Source organism: Telmatherina bonti (genome assembly GCF_933228915.1).
Source record: "Telmatherina bonti genome assembly, chromosome: 3".
Taxonomy (NCBI): domain Eukaryota; kingdom Metazoa; phylum Chordata; class Actinopteri; order Atheriniformes; family Telmatherinidae; genus Telmatherina; species Telmatherina bonti.
The window spans coordinates 38,293,269-38,307,337 of NC_136621.1; the positions used below are offsets into that span (position 1 = coordinate 38,293,269).

Here is a 14,069-nt window from a genome sequence, read left to right on the forward strand (position 1 = left end):
AGAGTTGGCCATCCTCCAGCCGTTGTCTGTTTTTGTTGTTGGGCCAGACCTCTGGAGATGCCATGTCAACACAGCGGCTAGCTCTAACAAATCACACAGGCTTCCATCTGGATGGCCTTCACATCAGGAAGTCCCACTTGAAAGCACTGAACCACGGTGCCAAACACACACACACACGCACACACACCAAGTAAAATACAGACATGTTCATGGAAAACATGCTATCTTCCTTTTGGATGCCCAGGCACTGTCTCCAAAGCCCCAGCTTGCGTCTTTAAACATCATGAACAATAAGGTGTTGATTAAATCCATGCTGGATTCAGGGTGTAGTGAAACAGTTTAAAGGGTGAATAGTGCTCTTCATACTTTCACAACCACTTACAAAAGTCCATTCACAGTCTGTGCCTCCTGAATTTGCTGGTCTGATGTAATCTCCGGCACAGCTTCTCTCTGTCATTTAGAGTAATTTCTTTAATTTCACAAAACATGGGAAGACGGTCTTTTGTGTAAGAAATGGAAAAGCGGACATCATAATTACGTCAAAATTGTACTCAATGAGCTGAATTAACTTGATGTTTCCTTTCCTTTATTCTCAGAAATCATCGATGACCTTGCACATCTCGTTGACAAGACGGATGACAGGATTCGTAATGAAACACGAAGAGTGAAGCTGGTGGAAACAAAGTCAGCCTCATGTGGTGAGACTTCCTTGTTTTACTTGCAAAGCACTGCGGGGCATCAGAGATAGCAGAACGCGACTGAAAATAACTACATTTCTGCTCTCAGATCAGGTGTGTTGTAGAAGGCATGACGATGATGTTGTGTCTGAAATCAAACACTCACACACAAATTCCCACTGAAGGTGTTTATGCTGGACACAGAAAACCGTTACACGGACAGTTTCATCCGTCTCCTGCGTCGGCTACGTGGGTAATTCGGTCTGTTTTCCAGGGGCTTAGCTATCCATCACTTGTTGCAGAAAACGGAGCAATACCACCAACCATTGTAGGGAGCAGTGTTGAGTTGTAAAGCTGACACGCAACCAGTGAAAGAAAATAACGAGACGAAGAAGAGAAACAAGAAGAGAAGGATGGAGAGGCTACCAAATATTAAAAAAAAAACTGAAAAAGGTTGAAGGAAACAGCAAAAGGCTTTTTGGTTTTCTTCTTCTGGTGTTTTCAGACAACTTTATAACGCGACATTACCGCTACCAACTGGTGAACAGAACACAAAAGGACAGATGGATGAAGAGACTAAAAAACCATGGCAACGTAAAAGACATGGAGGTACGAGGGTGGCGACGTATGACAACGTTTAAAATGGACATAACAGTTTATCTACTTAAGGGAGCATTAATAGGCCTTGTGTAGTTGTATGTTGAGGTCTGAAGTCTGGAGATAAGAGTCCCTTATCAGTCCTGTTCTCCATGTTGCTGCACATCTTCAGGTGTTGGCATATAGCAGGACTGGATTGGGCATAAATGGACCTGCAACTGCAGTAATGGCTGCCCCGTTAAATGGCGCAACTCCAAAAACAGATGTGGCTTCGTCTATAGTTATATCTATAGTGGAGTTTCATATTAGCACCTACTAGGGCTGCAACTAGTGATTATTTTAAAAGTCAACTAATCTGTAAATAATTTTTTTCGATTAGTCCCGAATCTTTCTGTCTCACCCACCATCTGTGCTTCCAGTTGACGCAGCTCTTTTTACTCTTTTTATGTTTTACCCCACTCTCTTCATTTGCATCATATGAATGTGCCCCTGATTCCCAGTCAGTCCCAACATAATGTCCTTTAGTAAGTTAAAAGAACGACTCCTGAACCAGCTGAATATTAAATTTAAGCTTAACAGCTTACTACTAATTTTGTTTGAAACATTCAAACTTAGCTATAGTGTCATATCCAAGCTGTACAGAATTTGCCTCAAAAGGAAAACAAAATAAATAAAACATTTTAAGATCTTAATTTTCGTAGAATTGAAATTATTATTTACATCTTGAAAAAGTCTGTTTTGTAGGTAAAAAGGGCCAAACTCCTTTAAAACATTCCTGAATCCAAATGGTGATCCGGATCCCCACCAAAATTAAATCACTTCTTCCTTTTCACATTTCCAACAACTCCAGAAAATCTCATGAAAATCTCTCCATAACTTTCTGAGTTATCTTGAACTCAAACAGATATACTCTGGTAAAAACAGAAGCTTTTTAGCAGAGGTAACAACAGCACATCGCTACTCGCTAATGCTAACTTTGCCATCAGGAATGCTGGAAACCATGACTCTGGGGTGCTTTCCTTTCAGATGCTCATGCATGACTGTCGTGCTGCCGTGGTACACTCACTCTGCGTGGCAGACGACACATTTAATCTGTTTGACTCTTTGTTTAGCGTGAAATATCCCCAAACTTTGGAAACAGGTTGCGCCGCCGTCAGTTTCTTCTTCGTTATTTAAACAAAAACGCTGCACAAAATGACAGTACTTCCTCCAGCACTTCCTGTGGTGCTTTGCGTCGTTTGCTTGGTGTTTGGAGTTCTTATACTGTCTGAAGAGCTGTGGTTGGTAAACGTTGTTAAGTTGCCTGGTGCAGCGTTTTATTAGCAACGCCATTACAGGCGTTTCTAACATGACGCGTCAGTGAATTTTCATTGTCAATGATGTCGAATTTTTCGACTAATCGTTGCAGTATTAATGCCCACACTGTAACCAAGGAGGTTTTGTTTTATCCTATGTTTATCCAGTTGTTAGCAACTTCACCCAAAAATGACTGGGGGGGACTTCTGTGTTTTTTTTCTGACAAACTTGTTGGAGGTCTGCGTTCTCTGATTGCTTTTCCAGTTAAGGGATCACCAACTGCGGTCCTCGAGGACAGGTATCCTGCAGGTATTAGGTGTCTCCCTGCAGCAAGATGATTCAAATGAATGGGTCATTATCAAACTTGTGCAGAAGTTGACAGCTGTTGTCAAACGCTCCTACCCATACATCGTTTTAATCTGACAGCTTCACAGTTTACAGTAGAAAACTGTGTTTATCACTCTGACTTTTCCCAGTTGGGCCTCATCTGCAGGAAGAATGGTGCTTGATGAAGTTGAAAAGTGAAGCTGATGAAGACGAGCTTCGTTTGTGTTGAGTGTGTTGTTACTGAATGGAGGGTGGACCAGCTTTGTCTGTCGTGCACTCCAAACACGACCCAGGCTCTGAAGGGAGATGGATTGTCTTGAATCCTGAAATGTCTTTTGAAGGTTGCAGAGCATGTCATCACTCCATATATGAGTTGACATGTTCCTGTAGAGATTTGCCATTACCATGTACTTCCTTTGTTTGTTTTTTTTTTTATCATTTACAACACATATGTCAAAGTCAAGGCCCGCGGGCCGAATCCGGCCCGCGAATGAATTATCTATGGCCCCCGGGATGATATTTGATTAGTATTAGAACCGGCCCGCAGGCTGTAGCCACCCGCTGGTGTTTTGCACGCACCAATACTACATTTCCCACAATGCAACGGTAACCCGCGAACTCACTGCAGCGCAGCAAGCAGACCTCTGCTTCATCATTCATTAGCAGTCAGAGCAGATGTCAACTTTCAGATACCTCCTCCCCAAAAAATGGCTAAACGGAAGGTGGATGCTGAGAACAGGGGGTTTCAAGCTAGGTGGGAGGCAGAGTACATGTTCACTGAGGTAAATGGCAAACCTGTGTGTCTTCTGTGTGGAGAAAGTTTGGCTGTAATGAAAGAATACAATCTAAGAAGGCACCATGAAACGTAAGAAACACACAGAGTATTTTGTCTGTGTGGCATATATTTTTGCATTTTATTTTATTGTATTTTATTTATTTATTTATATTTATTTTTCAGTTAATGGACTCAGGGGGAATTGCAGATAAGAGCCATGAGAAAGAACACAACTGATTTGATTTATTCTATATTTTCTCATTTTACTATTTGAAGCAGTAATTGGTAGGATAATAGAGCAGCATAATATTGCATTTTCAGTTTATAATGCATGCAGTTTCATTTATGCATTTATCTTGATATAAGGAACTTATTTTGTTTCTGAAGGAAAATTGCTTTTTTGCTGTTTGCCTGTTGAAAATGTTTTCTCTTTAACTTACTGATAGAGCCATAAGAAAATATTTATTCATTTAATGTACAGGACATGTGATTTTTTTTTAAGGCAGTTTGTTCTTGTCTGTGTGCCTGCTGAAAAATGTTTACCTGATTATTCATTTAATCATTAAATAATATACTGTGTTAGGTCTTGGTTCAATAGGCTACGTGCAAAAATTTCAATATGTTTTAATAAACATTGAACCAATCCGGCCCTCGGCTTATAGCCAATTTTTTTTTTGGCCCTCTGTGTATTTGACTTTGACATCCCTGATTTACACAAAGTGTCTGCCCCCGTTTAACTCTTGTAATGCTCTTCAGAGCGAAATGGCGCCCATGATGGTGTGTTGGCTTTCTATAGCCAACCTGTGGAATGGTGCAGCATGAGCCAGACTCATTTTGCCTCATGAAAGGCCAATCCCTGTTTCCATGGCAATGGATGCATTGTTTAGCGCCGGCTAACAGGCAGTCGCAGACAGAAACAGGGTATGCAACAAGGAAGGTCAGCGTCCAGAATGCTTTATTTTGTTGGTCGTGTCCCCATGGCGCCCGAGCGCGAGTTTGTTTGAAGATCCCAGAGCTCACATTGTGTCAGAATCAGGATTCTTTCTATTCTTTTGTTAAACTCATTCTCCTGCTGCCACATCTCCCTCTATCTTCCTCCTCAGTTTCAGGCTGAAAACATTGCGTTTATAAACGTGTCTGTATGAAACCATGAAACGAGACGTTTCATCTGGCCATCGGACTTGGTTTTTCATTGCAAAAGTGTGCAAATTTTTTATTGTGTGTTCAAAGAACGTACTTGCCAATGTCTGGGCGTGTTGAAATGTGTGTCTGTTAATCTTAGACTTTCCTGCTGAATGGAAAATTCCCCATGGTCTTCTTCACTCACACCTCTCTGCTCTCTTTTCTTTTTTCCATTCCTCTCTGTCATCCCCCTGTTCGCCGCCTCAGTTGTTTGACACTCGTCTTTGTGTCAGGCAGAGAAAGAACTGAAAATACTACATGCCACAAATTGTTTGGAGGGCTTTCCTTCTTTCTCCACGGCAGTGTGTTTATAATTCCTTCGCTTTAAGGCTTTATTTATTTTTGAAAGCTCAGCTCATCCAAAGCCAGTGTTTGGTGTTATGTCTCAGCCGTGTCCTTGTAAAAGTTGGGATCGTCTGGCTTGGACAGCAGAGAGCATGCTTTACGGTAGCTGCCACATTGTAAAGGACAAACTGAAGTTGTTAGAAGGTAAAAACATTTCCATCTATTTTTAAATTGTCAATATTAATCATCTGCAGACATTTACAGAATTAAAATGGGGGCGTTGTAGACTTTTTGTACAAACGTGCACCAGAGGTCCGCGGTTGAATGCTGCTCACGTGGAAGCTAAGCTGCAGGATGGGGCATCTCACCACAATGGAGGGACCCGCATGTTCCTGCAGCAGCCAGTGAATAGCAGCCACTCTCAGAAGTACTCGCACACCATAAATTCTCAGTAACAAGGGTTAATCACTGGATATTATATCAATTCAGTGGATAAAATTCAGATATTTGCCAATATCACAAAATTGACTTTATTAGGTTTGATTCAGGAGCCAGTCATTGATATAAAAAACAAAACATCACATTATATTATAAGGCTGTGATGATATGCTTTCATCCCACTTCGATAACGATTTTTTGGGTGCCAATTCTGTTTAAATTACATTTCTCGCAATTCTTTTATATTGCTTAATTTTGTAGATTAAAAACAAAAAAAAAATATACAAAATGTTTTTTGCTCATTATTTTTCTTGATTTCAGTTAGGAAAAAACAACACAGTAGCCAAATGATCATTCTGCTGCTGTAATGCCCAAGAAGACAAGTAAGATCAATTAAAATTAGAAAAATTTTGTTTAATTATTTTACTTATTTGAAAATATTGACCATAATCTCTCCCAATAATCTCCCAATCACATAAAATCTGTCAAATTATTTTTATTCATTATAAAAAAATAATCTATGCTTTCTGTTTACTATGCTTTAAATTCTTACCATCATAAATTACTTTGTTTGTAGGCATTAAAGCGTGATATAGTCTAAATATTTCCCCTCTTAATAGACTTAAACTAAACATTTATAGAATAGTTATATGTATGAAGTAAGCAAGGAGGTACAGTCTGACGTTATCATAGTTACACACCACACACATAACATAGTTTTCAACATCAAATTAGAGTGAAAAAGTTAGTTGTTTGTGCAAAATGTATGTTTTATATTGTACATCGTACATATTGTTTCTGCAATGTTTGATCAATAGTTATAAATTGGAAGAATGGTTTTGATGGTTGACCATAGAATTGATGTATTTACATAGATCTATGTGCTGTTAAACTCCCAATATTCATGTATTATATGTCTAACCACGTACTTAAACTCTTAGATCACACCCTTATGTTGGCAAATTCCTCGATATTCCACATTTCACTATAAATTCCCTTTTTAGTGTCAAATTCTTCAATTCCATCTGCGTTTTCCACAATGTGGGAACCAAGGGCCCCTGTGGTCTGCTTATGGGGACAGCAGCCAAAGCAGGAAAGCCCAGGCTTCCCTCTGCCCCAGTGCTTCAATGCAAAACTTTAAACCTATTTTTTATGAATTAGCTTGTATAAACACAGTTGGAATAATGTGGATTTTTAACTGAATCACAGTGATTTGATTGTCTGTAACATATTTAAAGATGAATGTGTTGTAAGTTGGTCAAGTACAGATAAAACTGAATTAAATTATTTCAACATTTTAGTACTTTTGACAGTATCTAATACAAGAGTAGCCATGTCAGTCCACACATTTTTACCGGGGGTCTAACTTGGAGGGCATCTTTCTTACTGTCCAGCAATAATCCCACCTCTTACATTCAGCCAGAACCATCAATTTTAGAGATGAGAAGAACACGCAAGTAGCTGTGAAACAATGAAATGAATGTAATGTTATACAGAATGTTAGGAATTGTGACATTCCACTCTGCATCCGGCCATGAATGCATTTTATCTTTATTTTTGTGTCCTCTAATCCATTGCTGTCACTACAGAGTAAGTGGACAAAACTGCTTCTCAGTCATTACTGCTGGCTTCAGCTGATGTTGGCAGAAACTGAGGAGTGGCTTTGAGTTTGCTAGGATTAGTGTGACAGATTAGCTTTCAGGGCCAAGAGATCTCTTGGAGTGTAATGTGAGTTGGAGCATCATCATTTGACAACACCAGCGCACCAGTACGCTACTCAACAAAGCTAATCCTCAGGTTGTAGAGGGTCACTTCTGGAGCCCCATAAATCCCAGCGGTGGCTTGCATCTTAAGTAGGTATCTGTTAGGAGATGCATCCAAAAAGACTGCTGGTGAGTGTTGGACAGAGAGTAGGATTACTTCATGAAGTCTATAATTGTTTGGGGTTGCCATGGAAACACTCATTTAGCTTGATGGGGACGTGTAACGCTGAAACCTTAGTGAGCTCAAGTCATTGAGGTCTTTCCTTCTGGTTCTTGTTCCTGTTGTTGTTGAACATGCTGCACATTTAGCAACTAGAAACGGCAACTGAATGTGTGTGAGTCAGGACAGCAGAGGCTTGTTTTACGTTAAACATCTCACTAATGATGTTTCTGCATCAACAATGTGTCTGGGACTGGCGAGTCCAGATATCTAGAAATATTTAAACCATTTCCATAGCTTATTCAAGTCAGGGCTTCAGAGTAAATGGTTTACTGCTGGTTAACATGTAAAGAGTGCTGAAGTATGTGATGCATCTGATTTGTCAACCAGTGAAATTATCATCTGAAAATTATATACGACACAGAGTCTAGAACACCATGCAAAGTGCATTATAACCGTCTAATGCATAAATTCGAGTTGTTTAATCCACTTACACCATGGTCCAACACATTAAACATTTTTATTAAAAAAATGTTAATTTCTTTTTGACAAAACTTGCAACTATTTTATGTTGGTTGCTAAACAAGCATTGTCAAGCTACAGGGTGCTTCTCTCCTTCACCTGTCAAAAGCCAGCTGATCAGTGCGTTGCTATGGTGATACCTGTAACGGAGTGATATTACAGTGATTTAACTTGCAGAACTACATGCGAATATAAGAAAATTAAGAATCCAGTTGGCATTAGAATTATCACTCACCATGGTATAAATTTTATTCACAGATAAACTTAATGGCATAATCAAAAAGATAGCTTGCTCAATTGTAATCTAATTGAATCATTAAGTATATAAGTTTGCACACCCCCAGTGTTCACACACTTCTCTGGAGTTGCTCTAAAGGGACAGTGTGAAATACTGACATCTAGTGGTAAAAATGTGCATAGAAATTACTTCAGATTGATGCCTTTAAGTGAGCCGAAGCTGAACAGTTAACCCTTTCATGGGAAGTGGCCATTTAGTGGACACCTATTTACAAGCTTTTTTTCTTGCATGTTCATGAATGAGGATGGTATTTATGTAAATAAACCACTTCAGTGGATGTTAGTGAGTCGTTCAATACATTTCCACTCACTGGAGAATAAATAAATATATTATATAATTAATCATAATGTAATTACGCAAGTTTGTCTTTGCGATAAATAGGAAAAGAACATGATACAGTTGTATTTTATACAAAATTTACATAGTATTATTATGATTATATATTATAAATATTTTATCATAAAATAATTATCATAATAATAATAAAAATATTCAGATTATCAAGGGCAGCTATATACATGAGATGTCTCCCTTGACAGAGCAAATCTGTCTGGCAAAAATATGGCACGCAGATTGCTGTTCTGTATGCTGAGATGCTGGACAGGACAGGTTAAAAAAAAAAAAAAAAAAAATAAATAAATAAAAAATTTTATCAAAGACATTAGAATAAATCATAAATAATGATAAATTCTAAATATCTGTAGATGTAAAATGCTGGATTTAAAATTTTATTATAAATTCATCCATCAAATGCTCAAATTACCATGTAAATTAGCTATAAAACTGAGGAATCCCTTTTATTTTTTTATGTTTTTCTGGTGAATTGCTGAAGTAAATAAAGATTAGTAGAAAAACATTGTCAAATAAGCAGAACTTAGAAACCTCGGACGCACCATGATGAACACAGAAAACTAGGCAGACATGCCACATTAGCTGTGCTGGATTTAAAAAACAAAGTACATTAAGAACATAAAAATGCAAAGCAAACCAAACACTAATACTATGATAATAACTCTCAAAGGTCCAACCAGAAAGCCTTAAAAGTATTTATCTTCCTCAGCCTTGTTGTGAGAAAAGAACAGCGCCGCATTAATCTTGTTACCATAAAATTTGTCCTCTTCCTTCGGAGGTCATCGTCGCCTTTTGTGGTCCAAAAGGTCTTTGAACCTTGAGCAGGGGGCTTGACGGGAGTTGTGAGGGAGGCTCTGGGGTTGTCTCTGTCTGCTCAGGGGTCTCCCCAATTATCACTTCTTTCTGTGATTTCTCTTACTGATGTGTTTGAAAATTGCTAAGATGGGATGAACCCAGACTGGGGCCTCCAAAAAAAGTCCTGGGTGGTCAGTCTGTCAGCACACACCAACTACCTCCCTCAGCATCACTGTCACTGCAGAGGCCAGATCTGCTTGGAAATCAAGCGCCATTATTGTCGTTAGCCTCTAGAGGCCCTCTGAGGGTCAGGAGCAGCTTGTTTAGTTACTGGGGCAGACGGGGACGGTCCAGAGAGAGCAGCAGGGTGAGGGTCAGGGTGGGTGTCAGCTGTGGCTCCATGACTCACTATAATGTGATGCTGAAGTATGTGGGAGCTATGCATGCGCGTGTGAGCCTTTCAGGCTCATGTTGCCATGGTGCATGAGATTGTGATGCCGACAGATGTTGGAACGAAATTCTGACGTCTGAATCCAGTTTACAAGAGATAATTGCAGTGAATTTGTATGTGTATTTGCTTTAAGTGAGGAGCTTTTAAAGAGTCATTACAAGTATTTCACCGTGTTTTGACGTTTACATTATGCACACATGTAAGTTATTAGAGGGAGAGGTTCTGTCTCAACAAGTTGTAACACCTAAAGAGCATCTTCCCGTTAGAAAATATTATAGAATGAAGAGGAAGAGACGGTCAGCTGTAACATTTTTTTTCAACAACAACCCGTGTAGTATCCTGGCAAAGAAACGAGTCAGTAATTCATCATGCCTTGCCTCTTTACCTGTGGGAAAAACAATCAATCAAGAATGAAAAAAATGTAAACAAAAAGGCTTAAAGGCTCGGTGAAAATGCCAACCACATGCTAAGTAACAACGAGCCAGCGAGGGGACCTCTGACAGCTGTCCGACCGGCCGGAGAAACAAGTTGTTTCAAATCTTCCTTTTTCTGCTGTTTGAAAAGAAGGATGGAAACAGCGGCTGAGGGCGACCTTGGCAAATGTTTTCCACATATAATGTGTGTGCGAGACATAGTTTGTGGTTTAAATTATAGCTAAGCGCTAAAATATACAGAGGAAAACCACCACACACCAGTGTTAACGATGCCCACAGTGTTTGTAATGCTGTTCGCCTGCACTGGTGCTCAAACCCCCGAGCTGGAGGCATTCAGTCCTAAAAAAAGGAGAAAAGTGTTTTTTGATTTTAAGCTTCAAATAAAGAGATGATGACAACCAAAACATGAATGATAACAAATCTGACGGGATGCTGAGATGAATACTAGTCCTAACAGTATATGTGAAGGTGCAGTTTCGTACAGAGGTGTCAAACTCCAGTCCTCGAAGGCCGGTATCCTGCAGGTTTTTCATGTCCCATTCTCCAAACCACCTGACTGAAATGAATAAATAGATTGAAAAGAAGCTGTTGAATCCATTTGAGTTGAATCAGCTGTGTTGGTGCAGCGTCCAGGATCTTACATCATGTTTATTATGTCTCCGTAGTCGGTGAGGTTAAAAGGTGGAAGCAACAAGCCTCTTTTTGGTACTTTTTGGCATTTAAAAAAAAAAAACAAACCAAAAACTAATTTTTCTATATTGCCCGACTCCAAGTGTGTTAACAGTTTTTCAACATAGATATATTATGATGTTATCCATAAATACTTAATCTGAACCAACATCTTTGAAACAGATCTGTATCATTTTATTAAAATAAAAAGACGTGGACTTAACCAAACAGCTAAAAAGCTTGTCTTTGCTGTGTGAATAATCAGGCAGAGTGGAGATTGATGCCATATATCTGTATGAAGCTCACATAATAATATAAAAGAATAACTTAATGGCTCAGTGATATGAGGCGGTATGCACATAAAGATTTTGTAGGCCCATTTATACTCGCTGTAAATATATGGAAATGGAGGCATCCATTTCAAACGTCATACATCACTGTCCAATGTTTGTTCAAGGTGGGTAGGAGATGTTTTCCAGGAGCATTCCTTACTATGTTTCCTAAAATCCTCTTCACACCCCGATTGCAGCCAAATAATAAAATGTCCTAAAACAAAAAAAACCCAGAAAAAACCCGCCATACAATCTTTTTAACCGACCTGTTCTAAAAGATTCAATGATGACATTTCTATCAAAGTCAGCTGCAATGTGTCCCTCAACCCCCCTGCATGTGCACCTCGTCGTGCACAAATCTCAAGCTCCAGAAGCTTCGAGCACTTTTAAATTCAATTAAATTCAATTCAGCTTTGTTTGTACTGTGCCACTTCACAACAACAGACACATCAGCTCAAGCCAATTCATAATAAATAGCCTAGCTAATAAAAAAACAAATCATTGCATCAAATCTTGACTTGAATCCAATCCCTCATCCTGAGCTGCACGAGGCGACAGTGGGAAGGAAAAAACTCCCCTTTAACAGGAAGAAAACCTCCGGCAGAACCCGGCTCAGGGAGGGCAGCCATCTGCCTCGACTGGTTGGAGTGGAGAGGACAGGAAAGACAGATCAACATGTACAGCAGCTTTTATTCTGGAAGACCTGCGGAACTGTGGTAAATGTAATGAAGCAAGAGTCAGAATTTGGCTAGCTACATCAAAACACGGCACACACTTAAATTTAAGGGACATTATCGCAGAAAAGATGCCTATTATTGAGTCAAAGAAGAAAACTAGTCCCCTGAACAAAGCTAAAGGGCAGCAGAGAAAGAGCAGAGTTTTCATTAGACGTGGCTTCGGCGGGGGGGGGGGGGGGGGGGGGGTGTTTGGTGGTTTCTGTATCGTCTTCTTCCTGTTCCACTTCTTCTTCTGGTTGCATATCAGCACTGTCTCTGCATTTTCCTGTGACAAAGTGCTTTCCTTGTTCAATTTTCTCTGTTAAATGACAGCTATCTAAGCCATTTTAAAACAGACCAGGAGACGGACAAAACGTCTGTCCGTCCATCTTCTGTGTCGAGCATGAACGGGCCTTTAAAACGAGGAACATAAATGTACTAATAAAGTGCTTTTCTTGTTTACACTCTTACTTTTTTCTTCACGTCAAAATCTCTTCCAGACAAGATTGCCCAGGGAGTGAATTTAATACCTCTGGGGATTCTGCCAAATCTCCTTTTACCCTTTCTTTACCACCACCAGGTTTTATGCCGATACCTCCCCCTTGGCTCCGACCTCGTTGCAGTGTGATGGAAGTGTTTGGCAAGATACCACCATTAAATACAGTCCTAGAAGTTTTAATTGAAACGATAACCCAACCAAACCGAGGGATGTACGGGATCTGTTTGACTGGATAGAAAGTATACCTGTAGTGGACTGTAATCAATTGTGGACCTTTTTTTTCCAGGGTGGTGACTGTAATAAAAACTGTAATATTTTCAAGTCCTGAGGGTAAAGCACTTTGATGAAGTGTGAGTGAGCTTTTGCACATTTTCTCCGCTGCCATAGTATCAGTGAAAAACAATGATTATCCTCTCAAGACAGAATCAGAAACATATGCTCATCACAGAGGCGCAATCTGAGGCAATAAAGCTTTTGTGACCACTGAACGCATGTAAATGGCATTAAGTCACCAAGAGAAGACTGGTGATCTCCTGCAAGGGGATGGGCACATTGTACTCACGTTAGATCAAGTGGTTTTAAAAGTTAAGTATGTGAACGTCTTACCCACTCCAAATGGATGACGATATATCAGGGTTTTTCTGTTGCATGGCCATTTCAGCTCTATAGTTAGTGTTTGTTTTTTTTTAATGCTGCAACAGTTTTATCCCAAAGAATTATCACAAAGTCAATGTCAACACGAGAAGCTGACCTCATCTGAATGGGCTTAGATTAGAGTTCATTGATGTTCTCTGATTCTGATGGGGTTCGCTGCTACATGATCTTTACATCGACATAAAAATGACAAAATGTTTTCTGCCTCCCTTCTCCGCAGTGAAGTCAACGTTAAAACATTTAAGCTGCTTCGAAATGGCCAGACTCCACCAATAAAATGTTTTCTGTTTTTGTTTTTAACAACATTGTGGGTTATTTGATGACATCTACAAACATAAATCATCTCCGATTAAGAAGAGATTGGTGATGATGCGGTAAAGCAGCAGGGGTGCCGGGCTCAGTTTTTAGGGGCTACAAGTAGGTCGGACTTGTCAAAAAAAAAAAAGCAGGATAATATCTGTTAAAAAAAAAAAAAGAATAAAATACTAATTTTTTCTTTGTTTTAATGAGAAGAAATACAAGTATTTTATCAAGATGTTTGCATTTAAAGAACTTTTTTTTAGAAAGCAAAAACCTGAATTTACTTTGGTAAACAAGAGTGGGAGAATAATTTTTCTGTGACTATCAGGGATGAGTCTTAGGGTTTCTCTGCTCCAACACACCTGACTCAAAACAATTGGAAATTCTTAAACTTATGCTGTTTGACTTCAAATTCTGCACAAGTCTGATAATTAGTCTGATGTGTGTCAGGTGTGTTGCAGCAGGGAAAGTCCTAACAGTTGAAGAACTGTTGGCCACCCCTGGTATATATCATAAGAAATCTTTACATATTGTGGAGACGGGGCACA

At 39.4% G+C, this 14,069-nt stretch overlaps 1 protein-coding gene across 2 annotated transcripts in view; it reads left to right on the forward strand.

Moving 5' to 3' along the window:
- Positions 1 to 14,069, forward strand: part of stx8 (syntaxin 8) — a 52,205-nt gene that overhangs the window by 34,145 nt on the left and 3,991 nt on the right. For both annotated transcript variants that reach the window (XM_079265211.1, XM_079265212.1), the window contains exon 7: positions 597 to 698. In XM_079265211.1, the coding sequence (XP_079121337.1) occupies positions 597 to 698 (102 nt within the window). The remainder of the gene's footprint in view (positions 1 to 596; positions 699 to 14,069) is intronic.